General features: G+C 43.5%; 1 protein-coding gene across 5 annotated transcripts in view; it reads left to right on the forward strand.

Moving 5' to 3' along the window:
• BRD8 (bromodomain containing 8) overlaps nt 1–22,485 on the forward strand; it is a 62,569-nt gene that overhangs the window by 37,974 nt on the left and 2,110 nt on the right. For 4 of the 5 annotated variants that reach the window (XM_056574671.1, XM_056574673.1, XM_056574674.1 and 1 more), the window contains 7 exons: nt 4,468–4,713; nt 5,051–5,272; nt 6,246–6,488; nt 16,093–16,244; nt 17,480–17,563; nt 19,598–19,666; nt 21,313–21,490. In XM_056574671.1, the coding sequence (XP_056430646.1) occupies nt 4,468–4,713; nt 5,051–5,272; nt 6,246–6,488; nt 16,093–16,244; nt 17,480–17,563; nt 19,598–19,666; nt 21,313–21,490 (1,194 nt within the window). The remainder of the gene's footprint in view (nt 1–4,467; nt 4,714–5,050; nt 5,273–6,245; nt 6,489–16,092; nt 16,245–17,479; nt 17,564–19,597; nt 19,667–21,312; nt 21,491–22,485) is intronic. The other variant, XM_056574672.1, reaches the window with a different exon arrangement.

Consider the following 22,485-nt stretch of genomic DNA (forward strand, 5'->3'; position numbering starts at 1 on the left):
CACCTTTCCACCAGAAGACTGAAATTTGACAGTACAGTTTATAGATGACTGTCATTGGTTTGGTGGCTGACATTTGGATGTAACTTCTGTACACAGCAGAATAGCCAATTTTAATTATTAATTTTACTTGACCTCACAAAAAAGTGACCTCACAAACATCAACTGATATTTGACTTTTCCTGGAATTCCTACTATGCCATGGATTGGCACGCCTTATTTCCTTTCAGTGATGAGTGAATCAGAAACATTAAAAAGTAGACTTCACAGCCCAGTCATTGACAAGATTTCTTCATGTGTCCATGTTAAGACCTATGCTACAATAAAGACCTTTTTGAATGTAGCAAAGGTAATGCTCAACACTGCATGCAAGGGATTCAGCATGAAAGGGCAATTTGTAGCTTTGTATGTAAACCACTGATACAACAATGTAGCATGCTTCATCCTGCGTTAGTAGCAGTGCGACTAATGCTTACTACAACAAACGAACATGGATATGAGAAAAAACTGTAAAGAACTCCATAATACATCATCAACATATGTATTGTTTCTGACTAGGATGTTTTCTGCATTTCCATTCTACTGTCCTGCAATATATTTGTGTCAGCCGGAATGTATGTTATCCCATAACAAATGAAAGAGAAATCAGTACCCTTATATGATCATAAGGAGTGAGAAATCTACATGGAAAAAATATATATATCTTTGGCATCACAGCTGTGTGAGACCTTGGATACGTGCATACATTTGAAGTTCTTTAACACCAGTAGACTACAGGCAGTTCTAGTTCAGTTTACCTTATCATGCCAAATCTGGAATACCTTTTCAGTAATGGCCTTGACATGAAAACAGGATAAGCTACAGGCTTTCGCAACAGAAAAAAACTCACCCCATATCTAAGGCTTTCTGTAAAGAAGTTTTGTCGTTTCCTGTAAATAAAGTAATGGTTGTATAACTATTTGTACTTACCGACACTTTTCCTGAAACTACAACAGCACCAATCAGAGAGGAGGATTGCGTTTCCTCTTGGCTGCTTGGCCAATTCAGGCCCCAAATAGGAGCTTTAGTTGCTTACTTTTAAAGCCATCCTAAGATGAAATTTTTACTTTCATATCATCTCTGAAACTTTCCGAAGGTCCAAAATCAGAAAATTATTAGCCTGATTGAGATCTAGAGACAAGACTCCAAAAGAAAAGTTTAATGCCCATATATGTATTATATGTATGTATATATTGTATTATAATCAGTATTTTTCTGATTATATAAGTGTGTATTATGCAACTTAAAATCTCCTGATTTTCTGAAGAGTGGCAATGACAGAATCTTAATAGCCTTTCTTCTTATGATCATCATTGATGGAGCTGGTCTGTCTGGGAGGACCCAGGGGTCTGAGATTTAAAGGGGTACTCCACCCCTAGACATCTTATCCCCCGCCGCTGGGGACCCCCGCATTCTACCATGCGGCACCCGCCTGTAAAAGCTTCCGGAACCGCTGGAGGCCCTCAGGCTAATACCATCCAGACCACGGGACGTAAGATAATGACGTCACACCCGCCCCCTCAATGCAAGTCTATGGGAGGGGGCATAAAATCTGTCACGCCCCCTCCCATAGACTTGCATTGAGGGGGCGGGTGTGACGTCACACGGGGGCGGAGTAGTGACATCACAATCTTACGTCCCCTTGGTCGGGACCGTATTAGCCTGAGGGCCTCTAGCGGTTCCGGAAGCCGTTACAGGTGGGTGCTGCATGGTAGAATGCGGGGGTCCTCAGCGGCGGGACCCCTGCGATCATACATCTTATCCCCTATCCTTTGGATAGGGGATAAGATGTCTAGGGGTGGAGTACCCATTTAAAGAGTCCTTTAGAAGAGAGAACCAGGCCCTTTGGAGACAGAACAAAGCTATTAGTATTACTGTTTCACAGTTCTTGACTTTTCCAGAACTCTGGGATTTAGGTCCAGGATACAAAGATTTAGTGTAGCTCTCGTTTTCCATCTCTGAGAAGGGTAACTTTTACTTAAATCACAAGGAACATAGGAATAAAGAAATTGGAGCACTTATCCTGTACTTACCCTGTCATGACCGACTGGGGGGGGGGGGGTGGAGGAGAGTGAGCCCTAAACTGTCCCTAATAACACTCTCCCTGCCTACTTTCCCATCCGCCCTAAACGGCAGATGACAACCACAACGCCGGTCCCTACCTGAGCTAAAGTGCAGTAAGCGTAAAAACAAATAATATACATAGTTGGTCTCAGGCCAGAAACATAACAGGAAAACTACCAAACAACCAGATATACCAGACAGAATATAAACAAACTAACAGGGCAGAATATAGTGTACTAACAGTTCAGAAACTGGAATCCAGATAAACGGCAAATATGAATAAATTAACTAGACAAGGTATAGAATGAGTAAACAGCAGAAACCAGGAAATGCAGCGATGAACAGAAGAACTGAATGATAAATACTAAACTGATCAGGGACATAGAATACTGTTCACACTGGACTAAGATAACTAACATAAACAGATTAAGTTCAAAGGACACAAATCAGTGAGTAAGCACAGAGGACACTATAGACCAATGGTTGAGTACAGAGGAAACACTAGATCAGTGATCATGTACTCTATGATCAGTGCATGTACTATAAACTCTAAAGATCAGCAATCAAGAACTCTCTAAAAACAGACACAAGAAAACCAAACTCCACAACGTGAAGGAACACAGGTCAGGATGCTAGACAGGATATATTCAGACTCCATAACATAGAGGGACACAGGTCAGGATGCTCACAGTGTGAAACAAGGTACAAGCAGAACGAACATACAATAATCCTAAAAACAGACCATTGTACTTCAGACTAAAATCTACAATTAACAAGACTATTAACCATGGTACCATGGTTAAAAACTCAGAAATATCACAATATAAATACAAGGTGCATGATTAAGCAGACATGGAAATAGTAGCACTATATCTAAAGTGCATGATAAAACAGAGTAGTTCAAGGACCAGCAACCAGAGTGCAGCAGAGCTAGGGTTTTAAAGCCACACCCGAGCTGCAATAGGATGAGAACATTAACTCTTCCAAGCACATGAAGAATTAGAACAGAACCTGTTCACACATAAAAACTGAACAGGGCCTAAAACGGAAATACACGAAAATGGACATTACACACCCATTATGAATAAATATTACAGCAGAGATACAGGGTGAGTGCTCCAATTTCTTCATTCCTCTGAGCCCATTATAAACGTGGACAGTGCCAGGTATCATCTATTTAGCTGTATGCAACTATTACTCACTATTACTAATCTAGTTGGTCTACTAGATTTAAAAAAAAAAAACCATTTAATCTGACAAGTCAACCAAATAGATCTAGTAGCAGAATTTCCCACAGAATTATATGAAAATGTGCTGGTCCAGACACCATTTCTCATGATATAGAACAGGCTGCACAGATTTTTTTTTCCCCCTGGGGAGAAAACCTTGAAAAATAAGTTGATTAATGATGAGTGTCTTGTCCCTCTGTGGCCGCTGTCATTATTTTGACATCTGCTTCTGTTGGGACAGGAAATCAATGAGCAGGGGATTCTTTTATTTCCTGGTTTTTTTATACCCTCCTTGGATTGAACTTTATCAGTGTAAACATGGTTAAGGGGGGAAGTTACACACTTTTCTAATGCCTGTGTCTTGCATTATCTCCTTGATCAAAAATGTATTGGCAAAACTTTTCTTGAAATGTGCATGTGCTAAGGTGTTAGTTGTCTATGATAACCCCAAAATCTTTTGTTGTAGAGCGGTGTTTCCAAGGCTATTGTCCCTCACAGATTCAGAGCAGGAGGCTGACTGGTTGCAGACAGGCCTATTGTTGTGGGACCGAGGGGTGATGTTTCTCCTTGAAAAGAGAGTCGTAAAGATGTGTAGAAACTTATAGGCCAATCTTGTTCCACTGGGAATTCTGGGGAAAAGAAGCAGTTAAAGCAAAATAAAGCAGTTCTCCAACACCACCGAACGCCGAAACAGCTGTCTACAGATGGGCAGTCTTCTGGAGAGATTTCTGGCTTTGCATACATCTCCAGTCATGTTCTAAGTCTCCTAATTGGAGTGAAACTTTGACTTGAAGGGAAAGCTGCTTTATATGTCCTTCTTGCCAGAATTCCCAGTGGAGTATGAATGGCCTAAACGTCTCCAAACAACTTTTATGGCTCTTACCTCAAGGAGAAACATTGGTCCCTACTAGTGCAAGGACAGGAAGTGCTTACACTGGGTAAAATACATGTTTTTGCAATGAGACTATAACTCTGTGTACAGTCTCTTCATATCCTATTACAATACATAAACTAATGGACATCAAATAATTTAGTTTTGTGAGTGTTGATAAGTAAATAAGTTATTAATATTCTCCTGCATATAGAATGAATTCGAGAATAAAGAAAGAACTACAAGTTGTATGTTTTCTTTTTGCAGATGGGCTCCCACTTGCAACAGAACATACATAAAGATCAGACCTTTTGTCATGATGATATTTGCCCTGTTAGCTCTAGTCAGGATGAAAGTGACTTTAAAGATGTTGAAAAGGAGAAAGTTATACAAGGAGATGTTTCAGAACTTGAAATCCAAGTTGAATCACTTTCTTTGGAATTTGAGGGTATAGTGATCAGATCAGATGGGGACAATTCAGATGATGAGAGTTCTCTCCAAGGCATTTCACAGGTATCAAAACTAAACCGACACCATAAGTTATCTCTGCATATGAGTTGTATGTTACCCTGGTTTGGGGTATTTTTCTGTTTTTACTTATGTTTGGCATCACGTGTATGTCTTCAACTGTATGCCTATTTGTATTCATGTAAAAAGATTGTCATATAATTATAGAATTACTAATATCTTTCTTATGCTGCTTAGCATTAAAAGCTTCTTCTTTAAGGGGGAGTCGCACAAATAATAGGTGGTTGATCAAATATAACCTGTGTAAAATCTCTATTGCCTGTGCTTTTCAGAATGTTTTCTGTAGACCGTGTTTACACTTTTTTTTTTCTTATGCCTATAGCAGGTTTCAGAACTCATGTTGAGTCAGTCTACTACTAGTGTGGACGATTTATTGAGTTGCCCTGAAAATTCCTGCATGGAGAACTCGAGTGAAGGAGATGGTAGATTCTTGGGAAGCAATCTAGAAAATAATGCAGAACTTGTGCTGACAGAAAACTTAGATAAAATTCAGTCTTTTGACACAGTGCATGCTACAAATGATCTTATTCTGGGCTGTCCACAGGTAAAATTGTACCGTATATGATAGAAACACTCCGCATATTTATCGTATATGATAGAAACACTCCGCATACTTTAATTATCACAGATAATAATTCTAGCAAAGTTCTACTTTTATGAAAGAAGTTGTATGGTTTAGAAAAACAATGTTCTTATATCTTATTTAGCCACTAAATCCATTGGCCTGTGTCGAAAGCATCTCTTTCTAGGATGGTGGCACATCCATGCTTTCCACAGACAGGCCATTGAGTTCAATAAGCACCATGCGATGTTTTGTTTCCATTGTGGTATTGATGTTAGAGTAGTGTGACACCCTGCGATTAAAATATATAAATTTAAATTTTTATTTAAACATAAATTTTAGGCAATCCATCCGATGAAAGAAGATTGTAAAAAGCAGACCAGTACTTTAGGGTTGGGTTTCCACTTGGCAGGGTTTTTTTAAAGCCAGAATTAGATTTAAAAAAAAAAAGGTAAATATAAAGGAAGAACTTATCCCTCCTGCTGGATTCACTTCTGGCTTTGGCTTAAAACAGTAGTGGCTGTTAAAAAAAAAAAAAAAAAACACTGCCAAGTGGAAACCTAACCAAAGTCTGGTTTCTTTGGGACACATACTTTTTTGATTCATGAGGGTCTAAGGAGAGAGACATTTTTGTTACCTGTGAAGCCTTTTCCTGTTAAGCTCACTGGGGGAAGCAGTTGACCATAGGTAGGGCTGCTGCCTTCACACTATAGAATCCTCCGTTTTAAAGATCCGTTATAATGACCCGTAAACAAAACCATTAAAAACGGCCATTACAAAATCCTATTAACGTCTATGGGATTTTTACATTACCCGCTTTAACCCGTCATAGCCTGATATTAATAACCAACGTTATTCTGTGACAGGAGAGGTAACGGGAGAAATAGTGCTTGCCTTTTGCTTTAAAAAAAAATGTATATTATATTTGCACTTTTTATGCTCATGATAATTTCAGGTTGAAGATCCCAGGATATGTCCGTCCACTGCTAACATAGATGATGTACTGATTTGCCCTGAAAATTCCTGCATGAATGATTGGAGTGAAGAAGATGACAGATTCTTAGGAAATAATCTAGAAAATAATGTAGAATGCCAAAGTCAACCAAATCTTCCGAAGACAGAACACAACTCCACAGACACCATTCAGTCTTCAGACATAGAACTTGTTTTTAATGAATCTGTTGATTGCTGTACCCAGGTAAAATATAATTGATAGAAAAGTACTATGGGCCTAAAGTCACACTACAAAAAAGAAGAGATTGACAATGGTTTGCATATCTAATATGATCTAAGTGATCTATTGCTGCAAACCATACATTTTTCATCAATGAACATAAAGGTTACTATGTGCGCGTTTTGAACTATATAAGGCCACTTGCCAGTTCATGTTTATTTTAACATGCATGATGCAGCTCATGCCAGACTCAACAACTCTTTAGCTTACAAGGAAAACATGGTTTTATAACTTTGCAAACAGCCATCATCTAAGAGAAAGGTATTTCTGCCCATGTCTGAAGCTTAGAGCATGATTATAGACCTGACATTCCCTTTAAACATAAAAACCATATTTAAACAACTGGTCATTATCTGATGACACATCCCCTTTAAGCCAAAGCCAGAATGGATACAAAAGACAGAAAACTTAATTTAGGTGGAGATTCCTCAAAACTTGTGCAGAGGAATAGTCTACCAGTTGCCCATAGCAACCAATCAGAATGCTACTTTCATTATTGAAAAGGCTCTGATTGTTTGCTATGGTCAACTGGTCAATTTTTCCTCAGCACAGGTCTTGATATATCTCCCCTATAAAATTGCAGTGGTCCTTTATAAACTTTGGGTATGACACCACCCTAAGGGCCCTCACACTACTGACGTTCCACCCGGAACTATTCCAGGAGGAGGCTGGGTACTGCCGAAATCAATCAGCGCTATGACTGTATGGACATGCACTGTCCCCAATGATAGCAATGCAGTATGCGCAGAATTCCACCAAAAGAGGGACCTGTTACTTGTGGCTCCACAGCCAGACACGCTGGCCACGGGAGCAATTCTATCTCACCGCCCTGTGCTGTCTCCGGCACACCTCCTCACTTTCCTCCTCACCTGTCCCGGCCTGCAGCCCCCCAGCCAGCGGACAAGCTCCCTGCTGTGTTCCACGCTCCTCTGTGTTCTCGCTCAGAGCTCTCTGAGATTTAAAGGGCGAGTGCACCAATAATTGGGCACTGACCCAATAAGTAATTCTCACTTCCCCTTGATCCCTGCCGGATCTTTGTTGCCTTTAGAGGAAAGCGTTTTGCCTCACCGTGTATGTGACCCTTGCTACATGTTCTGACCTTGCTCTAATGCCGCCTGCCTCTGACCTTTGCTTCGTACTCTGACTTTGCTCCTGTACCGCCTGCCTTCTGACCTCCTTGTTTCGTGACCAGACCTCGCTTCTTGTTGCCTGCCCTGACCTCCTGCCAGCCCTGACTCCGTCTGTGCCTCTACCTTCCTGTGCCACGTTATTCCTTGGCTGCCTGTGGGGACGAGTCATACCAGGGGTAGTGACCGGGGTGCCGCCTGCCGCAGAAAGACCATCCAGTTTTGGTGAAGACAAGCGGCACCAAAAGACTCCGCTCCCTGGTATGGCTTACACCATCATCTCCACAGGTCAGTGGATCCACCTTTCCCAGCCGTTACAGTAAGATCCGGCCATGGATCCCGCCTGGGTGCCTCTGTCGGATGTTCGAGTCCTCTCTCCTATTGTGGCTCAGTAGTCTCAGAAAATTGCGCAACAAACACAGCAGTTAAATCAACTGTCCGCAATGATGCAGCAGCTTCTCGCGGTCGCGCAGCAGCAACTATAGCAGCAGTAATAACAGTAGCAACTGCCGCATCCAGCTCCAGTGGTTCCTCCGGTGTCTGCAGCTTCACCCGGTCCCAAACTTCATTTATCCCTGCCAACGAAGTATGAAGGTGACCCTAAATTGTGCAGGGGATTCGTGACCCAGTGCTCCATGCATGTCGAAATGATGGCCGATCAGTTTCTGACAGAGCATGCCAAGGTCGCCTTCATGGTTAGTCTGCTCTCTGGCAAGGCTCTGGCCTGGGCCACTCCTCTCTGGGACAGAAGCGACCCAGTGACTACCAACCTACAAGCTTTCCTCGCTGAATTCCGCAGCGCCTTTGAAGAGCCTGCTCGGTCTTCCTCTGCAGAAACGGCGCTTCTGATCCTCTGCCAAGGGGAGTCTTCTGTCGGCGACTATGCAGTCAAATTTTGTACCCTGGCTTCTGAACTGGATTGGAATAATGCAACCCTTTGTGGCCCCTTCAAAAAGGGTCTTTCCAGCTGGGTCAAAGATGCTTTGGCCGCACGGGATCCTCATTCTCCTGTCCACTCGAATAGATGTGCGCTTCGCTGAGAGGCAAAAGGAAATTTGTCTTGAGCGTGAACCTACTCGAACTCGTCGTTTCCCCTCAACTGGCACCGGTATTCCAGCGGACTCCTTTGTTTCCTGCCGTACCTCCTGCTGAAGAAGCAATGCAAGTGGACCGCATGCATCTGTCACAGCATGAGAGGTCCTGCCGACGTGAAGAAAGTCTTTGTCTTTATTGTGCCAGTCCGGAACATTTCCTCAAAGACTGTCCTCCTCGTCCGGGAAAGGCACGCACCTCCAAATCCATACCTCTTCTGGGACTTCGTTTCAAGCCTCTGCTTTCTTGTACTCTGGTTTTGCAGGGAATTTCATCAACGCCTCCCTTGCCCACAAGTATTTCTTGTATATCTTCCAGTGTCTTGAGCAAACCCCTCAGCAAACCCCTATACCTTTCCTCCATCAACGGTGAAAGTTGTAATTTTGCTGTACAATATCGCACGGATCCTCTGACCATGCACGTGGGTTTTTTACACAGGGAGAAGCTATGTCTCTTTATATTAAGGAGAACTTCCAAAGAGGTTTTATCCGGAAATCCTCCTCTCCTGCCGGAGCTGGATTCTTTTTCATGGAGAAGGACTGCTCTCTTCGCCCTTGCATTGACTACCGTGGTCTCAATAAAATTACCATCAAGAATCGGCATCCTTTACCTCTCATTTCACAGCTCTTCGACTGTCTGCAGGGCGCCAAGCTCTTCACTAAATTGGACCTGCAAGGAGCATATCATTTTATCAGGATTCGAGAGGGAGATGAGTGGAAGACAGCTTTTAATACACGTGATGGCCACTTTGAGTACTTAGTGATGCCTTTGGAGTCTGTAATGCCCCGGATTTCTTCCAAGAATTTGTGAACATCTTCCAGGATCCCCTTTACCCGTGTGTCGTGGTTTATCTTGACGACATCTTGATCTTCTCTCCCAACTTGGAGGTGCATCGCACTCATGTGCACCAGGTTTCACGTCGCCTGCCGAATAATCATCTTTATGCCTAACTCGAGAAATGTCTTTTTGAAAAGACCAGTCTTCCGTTCCTGGGTTACATTGTCTCCTGCCAAGGCCTCCAGATGGATCCAGTCAAGTTGTTTGCGGTACTCAATTGGCCACAGGCCATACAATGTTTTCTTGGTTTTGCCAACTCTTATAGACAATTAATTCCACATTTCTTCTCCTTAATTGCTTTGATTGTGGCTCTCACCAAGAAAAACAGTGATTCCAAGTCTTGGTCCATTGAAGCAGAAAATTATTTTACTCAGTTGAAGTCTGCATTCGCTACTGCACCAGTTCTGTCTAGACCCGACCCAGAAAAGCCGTTCTATCTTGAAGTAGATGCCTCATCTGTAGGAGCCGGCGCCATCTTAACTCAGAAGTCTTCTAGGGGTAAGATGGTGACTTGTGGTTTCTTTTCTATAACGTTCTTGCCTGCTGAGTTGAACTATTCAATTGGAGACCGAGAACTCTTGGCCATTTAACTTTCCTAAGAAGAGTGGCGTCACTTATTGGAAGGTTCTACTCATCCTGTCAGTATCTTCTCTTACCATAAAAACTTTTATATCCAGTCTGCACAGCGTCTTAACCCATGGCAGGCCAGATGGTCTCTCTTCTTTTCCCGGTTTAACTACTTTATTTATTTTCGACCTGAGGACAAGAATGTTAGAGCTGATGCTCTCTCTAGAGCTTCCAATGTAAAAGGTCTGGACTCTTCTCCCCAGCATATTGTTCCTCCTGAATGAATGATTACTGTGTCGCCTGTTCTTCAGCAGCTTCCTCCTGGGAAATCTTTTGTGCCTCCTCGTCTGAGACGCAAAGTGTTATTTTGAGGCCATTCTTCATTACTTTCCGGTCATACTGGGTTTCGGAAGTACATACAAGTGATCACTCGACATTACTGGTGGCCAAATCTGGAGTATGATGTCACTGATTTTGTACGTTCCTGCATGACCTGTGCCCGTGACAAGACTCCTCGGCTCAATACGAAAAAAGAGAAATGATGATGGCACTCCACACGTACGGGGTGACAGCTGTACTTTATTCGATAATCGGCAGATTACAGCATGGGGAGGAGGGACGCCAAGAGCGTGTGAAAGCTTTTTCGTGCACATGGTGCACTTCTTCAGTAGTCTGAAGAAGTGCACCTGGTGCGCAAAAATGCTTTTACACGCTCTTGGTGTCCCTCCTCCCCATGCTGTGATCTGCCGGTTATCGAATAAAGTACAGCTGTCACCCCGTACGTGGTGAGTGCCATCATCATTTCTCTTTTTACTTCTCTCGGATAGAGCAACCCGCTGAAGGTGTTCTGACTGTGAGTCCTTGAACGTCAGGACTTGGGCGTATGAGAGCTGTGCCGAGCCATCTTTCTCTTTAAGAGTTGGTATACTCCTCGGCTCAAGCCTGCAGGACTTTTACTTCCTTTGCCTATCCCGGAGTACCCTTGGTCACACATTGCTACGGATTTTGTTACCGATCTGCCACCCTCCGGCAATAACACAGTCATTGGTGGTCGTTGATCATTTTTCCAAGATGGCTCATTTTTTGCCCCTCTTAGGACTTCCTTCTGCTCCTCAATTGGTGGACCAATTACTTCGGCATACCTTTCATTTGCATGGCTTGCCATCTCACATTGCCTCTGATTGTGGGGTTCAGTTTGTTTCCAAATTCTGGCGGGTTCTCTGCTCTCGTCTCGATCAAGCTTGACTTCTCTTCTACATACCACCCTCAGTCCAATGGACAGGTAGAAAGGGTGATTCAGGTTCTCGGATTATCTCTGTCATTTTGTTTCTCCTCGGCAAGACGATTGGGCCAACTTGCTTCTTTGGGCTGAGTTTTCGTATAACCCCCAGGACTCTGAAGTCACTAAAACTTCCCCGTTCTTCATCGTCTATGGCCGTCACCCTTGTCCTCCTCTTCCTCTACCAGTTCCTTCTGAAGTTTCTGGAAGTTACATTATGGGACTTTTCTTCTATTTGGCAAGAGACTCAGCACTCTTTAATTCTTGTATCCTCTCATACGAAATCACAGGCTGACAAGAAGAGAAAACCTCCTCCGATCTTTTCACCTGGTGACAAAGTCTGGTGGTCCGCAAAGTATATTTGTTTTAAGGTCCCCAGCTACAAATTGGGTCCCCGCTTTCTGGGCCCTTTCAAGGTCAAGCAATGCATCAATCCTGTATCTTACAAACTCCATCTGCCTCTTTTTCTCTACGCATTCAGAACTCATTTCACTTCTCTCTCCTCAAACCCGTTATTCTTAATCATTTTTCTCATGGAGATGTCTCTGCCACTCCTGTCTCCGGTTCCTCTGACATCTTTGAAGTCAAGGAGGTATTGCCCACCAAGGGGAAAACGCTTCTTCTTGGTGGATTGGAAGGGGTTGGGGCCTGAAGATCGATCTTGGGAACCACAGGAGAACATTCTGGACAAAGGTCTGATTCATTGGTTTCTGTGGCCCAAAAAGAGGAGGAGACCTAAGGATGGGGGTACTGTTACTTGTGGCTCCGCGGCATGCTGGATACGGGCGCACTTCTATCTTGCCACCCCGTGCTGTCTCCGGCACAGGCGGCACTGTTTTCTCCTCACCTGTCCCGGCCTGCAGCCCCCCACCTGGCGGACACGCTCCTCGCGCGTGCCCCTGCTCTCTGAGATTTAAAGGGCCAGCGCACCAATAATTGGGCACTAACCCTATAAGTATTCTCACTTCCCCTTGATTCCATCCGGATCTTTGTTGCCTTGTTGCCTTAGAGAAAGTGTTATTCCTGTGTTTTGCCTCACCGTGTACCTGACCCTTGCTACGTGTTCTGACCTTGCTCCAGTGCTGCCTGCCTCTGACCCTTGCTTTGTACTCTGACCTTGCTCTTGTGCCTCCTGCCTTCTGACCTCCTTGCTACGTTACCAGACCTCGCTTCTAGCCACCTGCCCAGCCCTGACTACGTCTGTGCCTTCACCTTCCTGTGCCACGTTATTGCTCGGCTGCCTGTGGGGACGAGTTTCCCTTTCCCAATTCCCAATGTCTCAGACAGATATGTAAATTATTACAGGTGTAGTCTGATTAAATACTGGGTTTTGCCACAAGAGGGTATAAAAGTACTTCCACCTATGCTCTATAAAAAGGCTTGTAAAGGCTACTTTTAGGTAGTGGACCTCTTGGCTAAAAATCGTTGACTGGTAGCTATGCCTCATTTTATCCAGTTGACAGACTGGGAGAGGGAGGGCATCACTGGACTGAAATAAGCAGGATGGTTGTTTTAACATATTGCCCACTATCTAGGCCACCATGACCAAACTGTTAAAAGGTGTTAAGATCAGTAGGTACTTGAGGGCACACACACATGGTGAGCAAATGCAATACTATTGTACAGCATTTATCAATCAGATCAGTGCTTTACTAGTAGAGCCTTCCTGTTAGCAGATTTCCCCATGGCCAGCACAGAGGCCTGAACTGCAGCTGCAAATGAAACAGGCGCTCTTTCTGTCACAGATTTTAAAGGGGGTATTCCAGGAATTTTTTTTATTTGACTATGCTACAGGTGCTATAAAGTTAGTGTAGTTCATAATATAGTAAAAACAAAAACACAAAAATGTAGCCAGCACCTATACCCAATACACGGTTGCACGCTGCTGTGGCAAATACAAAACGAGTAAAAAGAAAATGGTAGCAGCACACTTGTTCAACAAAATGGAGGCTCTTAGCGCACTTTTTGATCAAAACGTGTGCCCCCATCCACCACGCGGAGGTGGCCTCATATCGGATGAGACCCTAACACTCACTCTCCTCTGCTGGGCATGCAGCCTCTGACTGGGTGACATGTTGGATCCACTATAAATCCAAACCACCTCCTGTGAAATGGGGGAGGGGATGCACGGCTACAGAGGGAGCCACTCCCCCCAAATTGCACATCAAGAACAAAAAAAAAAAAAATGTAGCCAGCACCTATACCCAATACACAGGTGCACGCTGCTGTGGCAAGTACAAAACATGTAAAAAAAGAAAATGGCAGCAGTACACTTGATCAACAAAATGGAGGCTCTTAGCACACTTTTTGATCAAAACGTGTGTCCCCCAACCACCACACGGAGGTGGCCTCATATCGGATGGCACCCTAACACTCACCTCTGCTGGGCATGCAGCCACTGACTGGGTGACTTGTTGGATCCACTATCAATCCAAACCACCTCCCTCTGTAGCCGTGCATCCCCTCCCCCATTTCACAGGAGGTGGTTTGGATTGATAGTGGATCCAACATGTCACCCAGTCAGAGGCTGCATGCCCAGCAGAGGTGAGTGTGAGTTAGGGTCCCATCCGATATGAGGTCACCACCGCGTGGTGGATGGGGGGACACGTTTTGATCAAAAAGTGCACTAGAGAGCCTCCATTTTGTTGACCAAGTGTGCTGCTGCCATTTTCTTTTTTTACGTTTCATAATATAGTGTCTGTACCTGTGTTTGACGGTTTTCTCACAATTCTTCTGTGATTTTCACCCCAATTTTTATTTTTAACAGCATACAAAATGACTGTTGTCTCAGATTTTTCCCAGGTTGCAATGCGGCCGAGACCTGACTCACTAGTCCGTTGATGACAGGGAGCCTGTCTGCTTCAATGGGTGTAGGGATTGTTTGGTGGGAGAGAGATCAATCTGCAACTAATGCAACAGCTGTAGGCACCCTGATTGAAAACCACAGGTCTTTTGAATGGATGCAGCTCATTTATGTTTCAATGGGTGGGGTGGCTGATGTGTGGGAGGGAGGAAAATGGAATTATGGGATTTGTAGGCAAAAAAGAACTCAAAAAGGAAATACCAGTTCACAAAAAGCTAGCCACAGTGTTATGGTAATATCACAGCATAGCCATTTAGCCCCAAGACAAGCGCAGATCCTTCCTAAGCACGTCCATTACTGTCTGCCAGGTACGTACTAAAATCACCTTATGGTGGATAACCCCTTCAAAGGGGTACTCCACCCCTGGACATCTTATCCCCTATCCAAGGATAGGGGATAAGATGTCTTATCGCAGGGGTCCCCCTGCTGGGGACCCCTGTGATCTCTCCTGCAGCCCCCCGAGACACCAGCTCTCCGGAGCTACATTTGCTCCAGGGCTGATGACTCACGATACAGAGACCAGCGGTTCGTGACGTCATGGCTCTGCCCCCTCATGACGTCACACCCCGCCCCCTTAATGCAAGTCTATGGGAGAGGGTGTGGCTGTTGCCAGGCCCCCTCCCATAGACTTGCATTAAGGGGAGGGGTGTGACATCACAAGGGGCGGAGCCATGATGTCACGAACCGCCGGCCCCTGTCATCAGGCACGGAGCAAACTTAGCTCTGGAGAGCTGATGATTCGGGGGGCTGCAGGAGAGATTGCGGGGGTCCCCAGCAGCGGTACCCCTGTGATAAGACATCTTATCCCTTATCCTATCCCCTATAGGCCTATAAGATGTCTAGGGGTGGAGTATCCCTTTAAGTATTCAAAGTCTGTAGCACTGACATCACTTGGCTACCTTTCTGAGATCTATAGATTTTCAATTGAGCAGCAGTGTGCATACATAGTCACTACTCCATAAATATGCCCTCGTTCTTTTGATTGGTGGGGATCCCAAGCATGGTGTGACCCCAGCTGTCAGCCACCTCTCCCATGCCTTTATGCAAATCACTAGTCAAACCACACATGAAGTATTGTGTACAATTGTGGGCACCTGTATATTAGAAGGACATAGATCAGCTTGTCACGCAAAAAGTAAGTACAGATTTGTTGTGAAAAGTAAAAAGAACATAAAAAGCTATAATCATACCGACCCACAGAATAAAAATAACATAAATTTTACCGTACAGTGAATGCCATAAAAAAAAAAAAAATTTAAAATTTTTCACAAAAAATGCTGCATGAATCAACAAAGCTTTACCACTAATATAAAGTACAATATGGAAAAACACCACATTTCTCTGACTACAGTGCTCTTGCAGTGTCTGACCACAGTGCTCTCTGCTGACACCTCTGTCCATGTAAGGTAATTTTCAGAGCAGGAGAGTTTTGCTATGGGGATTTGCTCCTCAGCAGAGGTGTCAGCATAGAGCACTGTGGTCAGACTGAATAGAACAACTGAACTTCCTCTGTAGTATCCAGCAGCTGATAAATACTGGAAGGATTAAGATTTTTTAATAGAAGTAATTTACAAATCTTTTTAACTTTCTGGAGCCTGTGGATTTGAAATAGTTTTTTTTCCCACGGGAGTACCCCTTTAAGGGGTCAAACTTGATGGACTTATTTCCACTATTTAACTATTCAGTGTTGATTTTTGGACAACCCCTTTTAGCCATACAAACTGCTTAAGTCCTCTTTTACCTGTTGTACAATCTATTTTATAGTATCACATGTGCATTTTTTTTATATATCTGTTTTTATAGGAATTAAATGTGGAAGAAACAGTAATGCAAAGCACTGACGGTAAACCTCTATCTCAAATGGACCCGCATCCTATGAACCAAAGTAAAAATGACATTTGTATTTGTGAGAGCGCCATATGTATCACAACAAAGTCCTCTTCCTTGCTTGAATTGTGAGTGTCTCCACTTCCATTAGCAGAGCTTTGCTCAACCGTTTATTACTATTCATTTTATTCACTGTTTGGAACATACATAAGGATTTTACTATAGTCTAAACCATGACATTTTTTTTTGGGTATAAACTAAAGTGCAACATGGAAAATATATTACCGCATATACTCGAGTATAAGCCGACCCGAATATAAGCCGAGGCCACTAATTTTAGCCAAAAAACCCAGGAAAAGTTATTGACTCGACTATAAGCCTAGGGTGGGAAATACATCATCCCCCCATGTCATCATCCCCTCCTGTCATCATCCCCCCCCCCTTCATCATCACTGCCTGTCAATCCCTTCATCAGTGGTCTTCAACCTGCAGACCTCCAGATGTTGCAAAACTACAACTCCCAGCATGCCCGGACAGCCATCGGCTGTCTGGGCATGCTGGGTGTTGTAGTTTTGAAACCTCTGGAGGTCCGCAGGTTGAAGACCACTCCCCCCTTTTGTTTTGTACTCACCTCCCCTCGGCGGGAAGTTAGGGTGAGCTGGTCTAGGCCATCTATGCTGCAGGGACCATTCGGTGGGGAGGATTAGTCGTTGCGGGCTGTCCATTTTCACCGGGGGGGCCTCTTCTCCGCGCTTCGGGTCCGGCCCCGGACTAGTTACGTTGCCTTGACGACGACGCACAGGGACGTTGCGCATGAACGACCCTGTGCGTCGTCGTCAAGGCAACGTCACACACCGGGCCCGAAGCGCGGAGAAGAGGCCCCCCCGGTGAAAATGTACAGCCCGCAACAACTAATCCTCCCCACCGGACGGTCCCTGCAGCATAGATGGCCCGAACCAGCTCACCCTAACTTCCCGCCGAGGGGAGGTGAGTACAAAAGAAAAGGAGGGGGGAGCTAGATGATGACGAAGGCCGCAGTGGTCCGGGCATGCTGGGAGTTGTAGTTTTGCAACATCTGGAGGTCCGCAGGTTGAAGACCACTGAGAAGGGATTGACAGGCGGAGAGTTCATTGGAGTATAAGCCGAGGGGGGCGTTTTCAGCACAAAAAATCGTGCTGAAAAACTCTGCTTATACTCGAGTATATACGGTAATCTAATACCATAGATGACTGATACTTGTGGTTGTCCAAGACCATGTAATAGGTTCCATGACACTATACGTTACTTGGAGCATTCACTTTGCCCATCAATTCATTTGCAGTTTCTATGTATGCATATGGTTATATACCTATCTGTTTTTCAGATTGCTTCTAAATACTAAAGATTCCCACCTGAAAAACATCAGAAAGCAGCTGGCTCCCATTTGGAAGATGATAGCAGATCACAGGTGAGTTTGATATGGTTGGTTTTTACTGTATGTTCACATGGGGGGGGAGAACAGACGACATTTATCATTGTTGCTTTGGTAAGCAAGTTTTGAAGTAATTTTCATTTGCTTTGGTTTTGCTTATGTGCTACATATTTATCATACTATCACAGGGGTTGATAAATTTGGAGTACATAAGCAAAACAAAAAAGTTGCAGCTGAGACTTTGCTTACGTACAGGAGTTTTGGAGTAGACTTTGACTTTTTGTAAGGGGTTTGTGCCTTTTTTTTTTTTTTTTTTTTTTTTTTTTTGCCTACATGCAATTTTCACACATATGAAGTGAAAACTGAAATTTGCTTAGTTAAGGCTGTTTGTAAAAAAAAATTGTTATCCACAAAATTTGCACAAAAAAGTGCTTAGGCGCATGTGCGACTTTTGTATGCAAAAAAAGGCTCTAAATACCTTGATAAATGTCCCCCATGGTACAGATTTGTGGCATATTTGTTGCAAAGTTTTACATAGGTATATTATAGAAACATCCATATTATTTTTTCACCCAAACTGACAGGTTTTAAACCAGCCTTAGGGTGAATGCACACTATGCTAGATGGATTTGATGTGGATTTTCCAAGTGGAAATTGACACAGCAAATCAACTGGAGATTACATTACCAGCAAAGTAGATGTGATTTTTACAATCTCATCTACACAGAGCAGAAATTTACCTGCAGTGCAGATTTAAAAATCTGCTGTATGTCAATTTATATTGTGGATTTCCCCTTGAAAATCAATAGGAAAGCAGCAAATTCACTACTAAATCCATGTAGTTCTAGTGTTCCTCTACCCGTAGGGTAGGGTCACACACAAGGCATCTGCAGTGCATTTGACGGTGCGGATGAGCTGCCAGCAGTCACAGACCAATGGCAGATTGAGCTCCCTGCTTACTGTAGCTCTGTGTGTTAGTTCGTAACTGCCGTCAGGAAATCCGCTGCTGTAGCTTTGCTGTTGCTCTGTTACTGCGGGCAGTGCATCTGCAGCATCAAATACACTTCGGATGCGCTGTGTGTGACCCTACCCTTCAAGGGATTGTCTGGTTAGAACAACCATTTAATACCTCATTAGGCAAGTGAGTTAATCATCAATTACTCTCAGCTGTGACTACAGAGAGCATCTTTCACTTGGAAAACCCGACTTGTCCATGCAATACCCAGCCAGTCCACAGATTTTAATGGGAGTCATGTAAAGTTGCTGGACTTCATTGATGCCTTGGCAACTTATTTTTCCAGTTTGAACTTGGGCATCCATGCCAATTTGAGGAGCAAGCAGGAGTTCAACCCTACAGGTACCCTTTAAAGGAGTAGTCCAGTATTGGAAAACCTATCCCCTATCCTGAGAATAGGGGATAAGTTTCAGATTGCGGTGGATCCGACCCCGCGATTACCCGTACAGGGCCCTGGCTCTCCAGCCAGATAGTGTGTATTGACCACCGCACAAAGGGGCGGCCGATACGCCCCCTCAATACAGCACTATGGCAGAGCTGGAGATTGCCGCACTCCGGCTCTGCCATAGAGTTGTATTGAGGGGGCATGTCAGCCGCCGCTTCGTGTGGTGGTCGACACGCCCCCTTCCCGCTGACTGCCGGGGCCCCATGCGGGAGGTCGCGGGAGTCCGAGCGGTCGGACCCCCTGCAATCTGAAACTTATAAGTTAAGTATTCCAGTCCTGAAGAACTCCTTTAAGAATATCTGCATGTGAACACGTGTCTCTTGTGAAGATTTTGGACTAAGCTTTGTTTGTGAGATTTTTCCGCCACAATTTCCCGTCACTGTATAGCGCCCGTAATGAATTACAGGCATATACGGGTGCAAACGGGCAGTTACAAAACCCCATAGGCTGCAATGCTATTTAGTCTCGGCCGTCAGGGGTTTTGTAACGGCCGGGTTTCGCCAATATAGTGACGGAACTGGTGACGGAAGTTCCTAAACGGAGATATTTCATAGTGTGAAAGAGGCCTAACAACTTTGTATTCATCTTCTCACTAAATTTTTTTTTGCAGATATGCCGCACTATTTCGTAAACCACTAAAGGAAAAGGAGGCTCCAGGATATAAGGAGGTTGTGAAACGGTCAGTTGGGCCATGTTGACATATAAAGCATAAAGTGCCAAATGCTCATATAATTTTTTTTATTGTTTTTATTATCAACATTTTCAGCATTATAAATTATGTTATTTTTCATAAGAATTTGTAATTGAAGGCAGTTGGCTGTAATGTTCTATGAAGAAGGACCACAAGCTCCAGCCACCAGCCCCGGAGACAATCCAAATATAGAATTTCTATTAAGATTTACTACTTCAAATTTCTACACTAAAATATTGTTTTGAAAAAAAAAATTTCTTTTAGATGGATGAAGCCCTAGCCTAATTTATATACTGTAGGTCAGTGGTCTCCAACCTGTGGACCTCCAGATGTTGCAACACTACAACTCCCAGGTTGCCGGGACAGTCAACGGCTTATGGCCTTGGGGTTATCCAGGATAAAAAAATTGTCTAGATTTCTGCAAAATACCATGTTCTCATGCCAAAAATGTGCGGAATGTCCGCTTGGAAAACACGGGTGGACATTCGGCACGTTAGAATATTCCACTGGGCAATAAATGTGCTGTCTCATAGATGGCAATGCATTTCTAAGCAGAATCCGCAGAAATAATAAACATGTCTATTCTTTCTGAGGACGCTGAAGTCGGGATTTCCTGCTGCTAACATTTTGCCGTGTGCATAGTGCAGCAGAATCTCATTAAAATTAATTGGACTCTGCTGCAGCAAATTTCCGAGCAGAATATTCCCATGGAATTCCACTCTGAAATTCTACTGTGTGAACATAGCCAAAAACAACACCACATCTGTCCTTAGATTGTGTGTGATATTGCAGCTTAGTTTGATTGAAGTGAATGGAGCCAAGTTGTAATGCCACATACAACCTGAGGACAGAGATGGTGCTGTTTTTGGAGGAAATTAGCACTGTTTTTTTTTAAATCCCTGGATATATTTGGAAAATAAATGTTGCAGTTTTTTTATTTTCTTGTGTATAGGGCTTTTCTTGTGTCCTATGTTCTAAGCCTTTACAATGCAGACTGCCTCACAGAACCTCACTAAGGCTGGGTTCCCATTACGTTTTCCCCCATACGGGAGCGCATACGGCAGGGGAGAGCTAAAAACTTGCGCTCCGGTATGCCTTTCTACGCGCTCCCGTAATTCATTTCAATGAGCCGACCACATTTTTGCCCCGTATGCGTTTTTTCCCCGCACCTAAAACCGTGGTTGACCACAGTTTTAGGTCCGGTTGTAAAAGCGCATACGGGGCAAAAATGAGCCGACCGGACGTTTCACTGTGGTCGGCTCATTGAAATGAATTACATACTGGAGCGCATAGAAAGGCATACGGGAGCGCAGGTATTTAGCTCTCCACTGACGTATGTGCTCCCGTATGGGGGAAAACGTAATGGGAACCTAGCCTAATGCTGCTATGTTTTACTAATCTTACTTCATCCCCTATAGTTGTTCTTTATTCTACATGGTCCTGCTGTATGTTATTTGTTCATTTAAAAGATAATTCATTAAAAAATTTGATACAAATAAATTAAACACAACCACAACCCATACTGCCAACATTCTTGCATGAGAAGCCCCATCCATTACTATATAAAAGATAAGTAGTAGAAAATATGCAGATATACAGAGACAGATATTAAGTGAAGTACTTGTTTATTCTAGGCCAATGGATCTCTCCACAATAAAAAAGGGTCTATCTAAAGGAAGGATAAAGACAAGTGCTGAGTTCCAGAGAGATGTTCTCTTAATGCTTCAAAATGCTGTGATGTACAACAGCATTTGTCACAGTGTTCACCAGAAAACCCTGGAGATGCAAAAAGATGTAGTAGAATGGCTACAGGTATGTTGGTGCTAATCAGGGTTGTAACTATAAGGGATGCAGAGGTAGCAGTTACAACGGGGCCCTGGTGCCTTAGGAGGCCCCAAAACACATCTGCCCCTATAAGAGACCAGTATTTGGCTGGAATTCCACTTGTTTTTTTGGGGGGAAATGGCCAATTCTGCCGCATGGCGTTTTTTCGGCCAAAAAAAACGCTGCGGCCAGCTGTTAGCTGTAAATCAATGAGCATCGCAAAATTCTTTTTCCACTTGACGTTTTTCAGCTTGGCGTTTTTAATCCTTTTGGCGTTTTTTCATAATTTTTTGGCGTTTTTCAGCTCCTTGGCGGTTTTGCAAAATCACAGCATGTTGAGCCTATGGTGTTTTTTCCCTGAAATCGTGGCGTTTTTCTCCCATAGAAGTCTATGGGAGTAAAAAACACCAAGAAAAACGCCATGTGGGTTTTAACTTTAGAGTTTTTGCAGGTGTTTTTTATTCTCTTTTGGACTTTAGCGATCCAAAAAAGAGATGGAGATACCTTTTTTCTTAAAATTTCCTAGGGTACCATTAAAAAAATTATAATAAAAAAGATACAGTAGTAATGGAAAAAAATTGTATTTAACGAAATGTATCTTTTATATAACAACATTTTTATTAATTTTTAAACAAGGATCGATTTATGTGTTCAGGCAGGGCACTAAAAATGTAGGCGACAGTAATAAAAATGTAGTATGTGTGTGTTTTTTACTTTTTTTTATTTAGTTTTTAGGTGGTACTACCACTCCCAGCATGGAACATACTGTTCCATGATGGGAGTAGTAGTACCTGTACTAATTGACAGATCGCCAGGATTCCGTTGCGATCTTTCTGTATAATGTATAGATGCGGCCGGCAGCTATTCTATGGTCCCCTGCACTGACGTATATATACACACCTATTCATATTTCCCACAGAAAGCTGTGATTGGCCAGATTGTTTCAGCCAATCACAACTCTCTGTGGGAAATATGAATAGGTG

Source organism: Hyla sarda, chromosome 4, assembly GCF_029499605.1.
Source record: "Hyla sarda isolate aHylSar1 chromosome 4, aHylSar1.hap1, whole genome shotgun sequence".
NCBI classification, from domain to species: Eukaryota; Metazoa; Chordata; class Amphibia; order Anura; family Hylidae; genus Hyla; species Hyla sarda.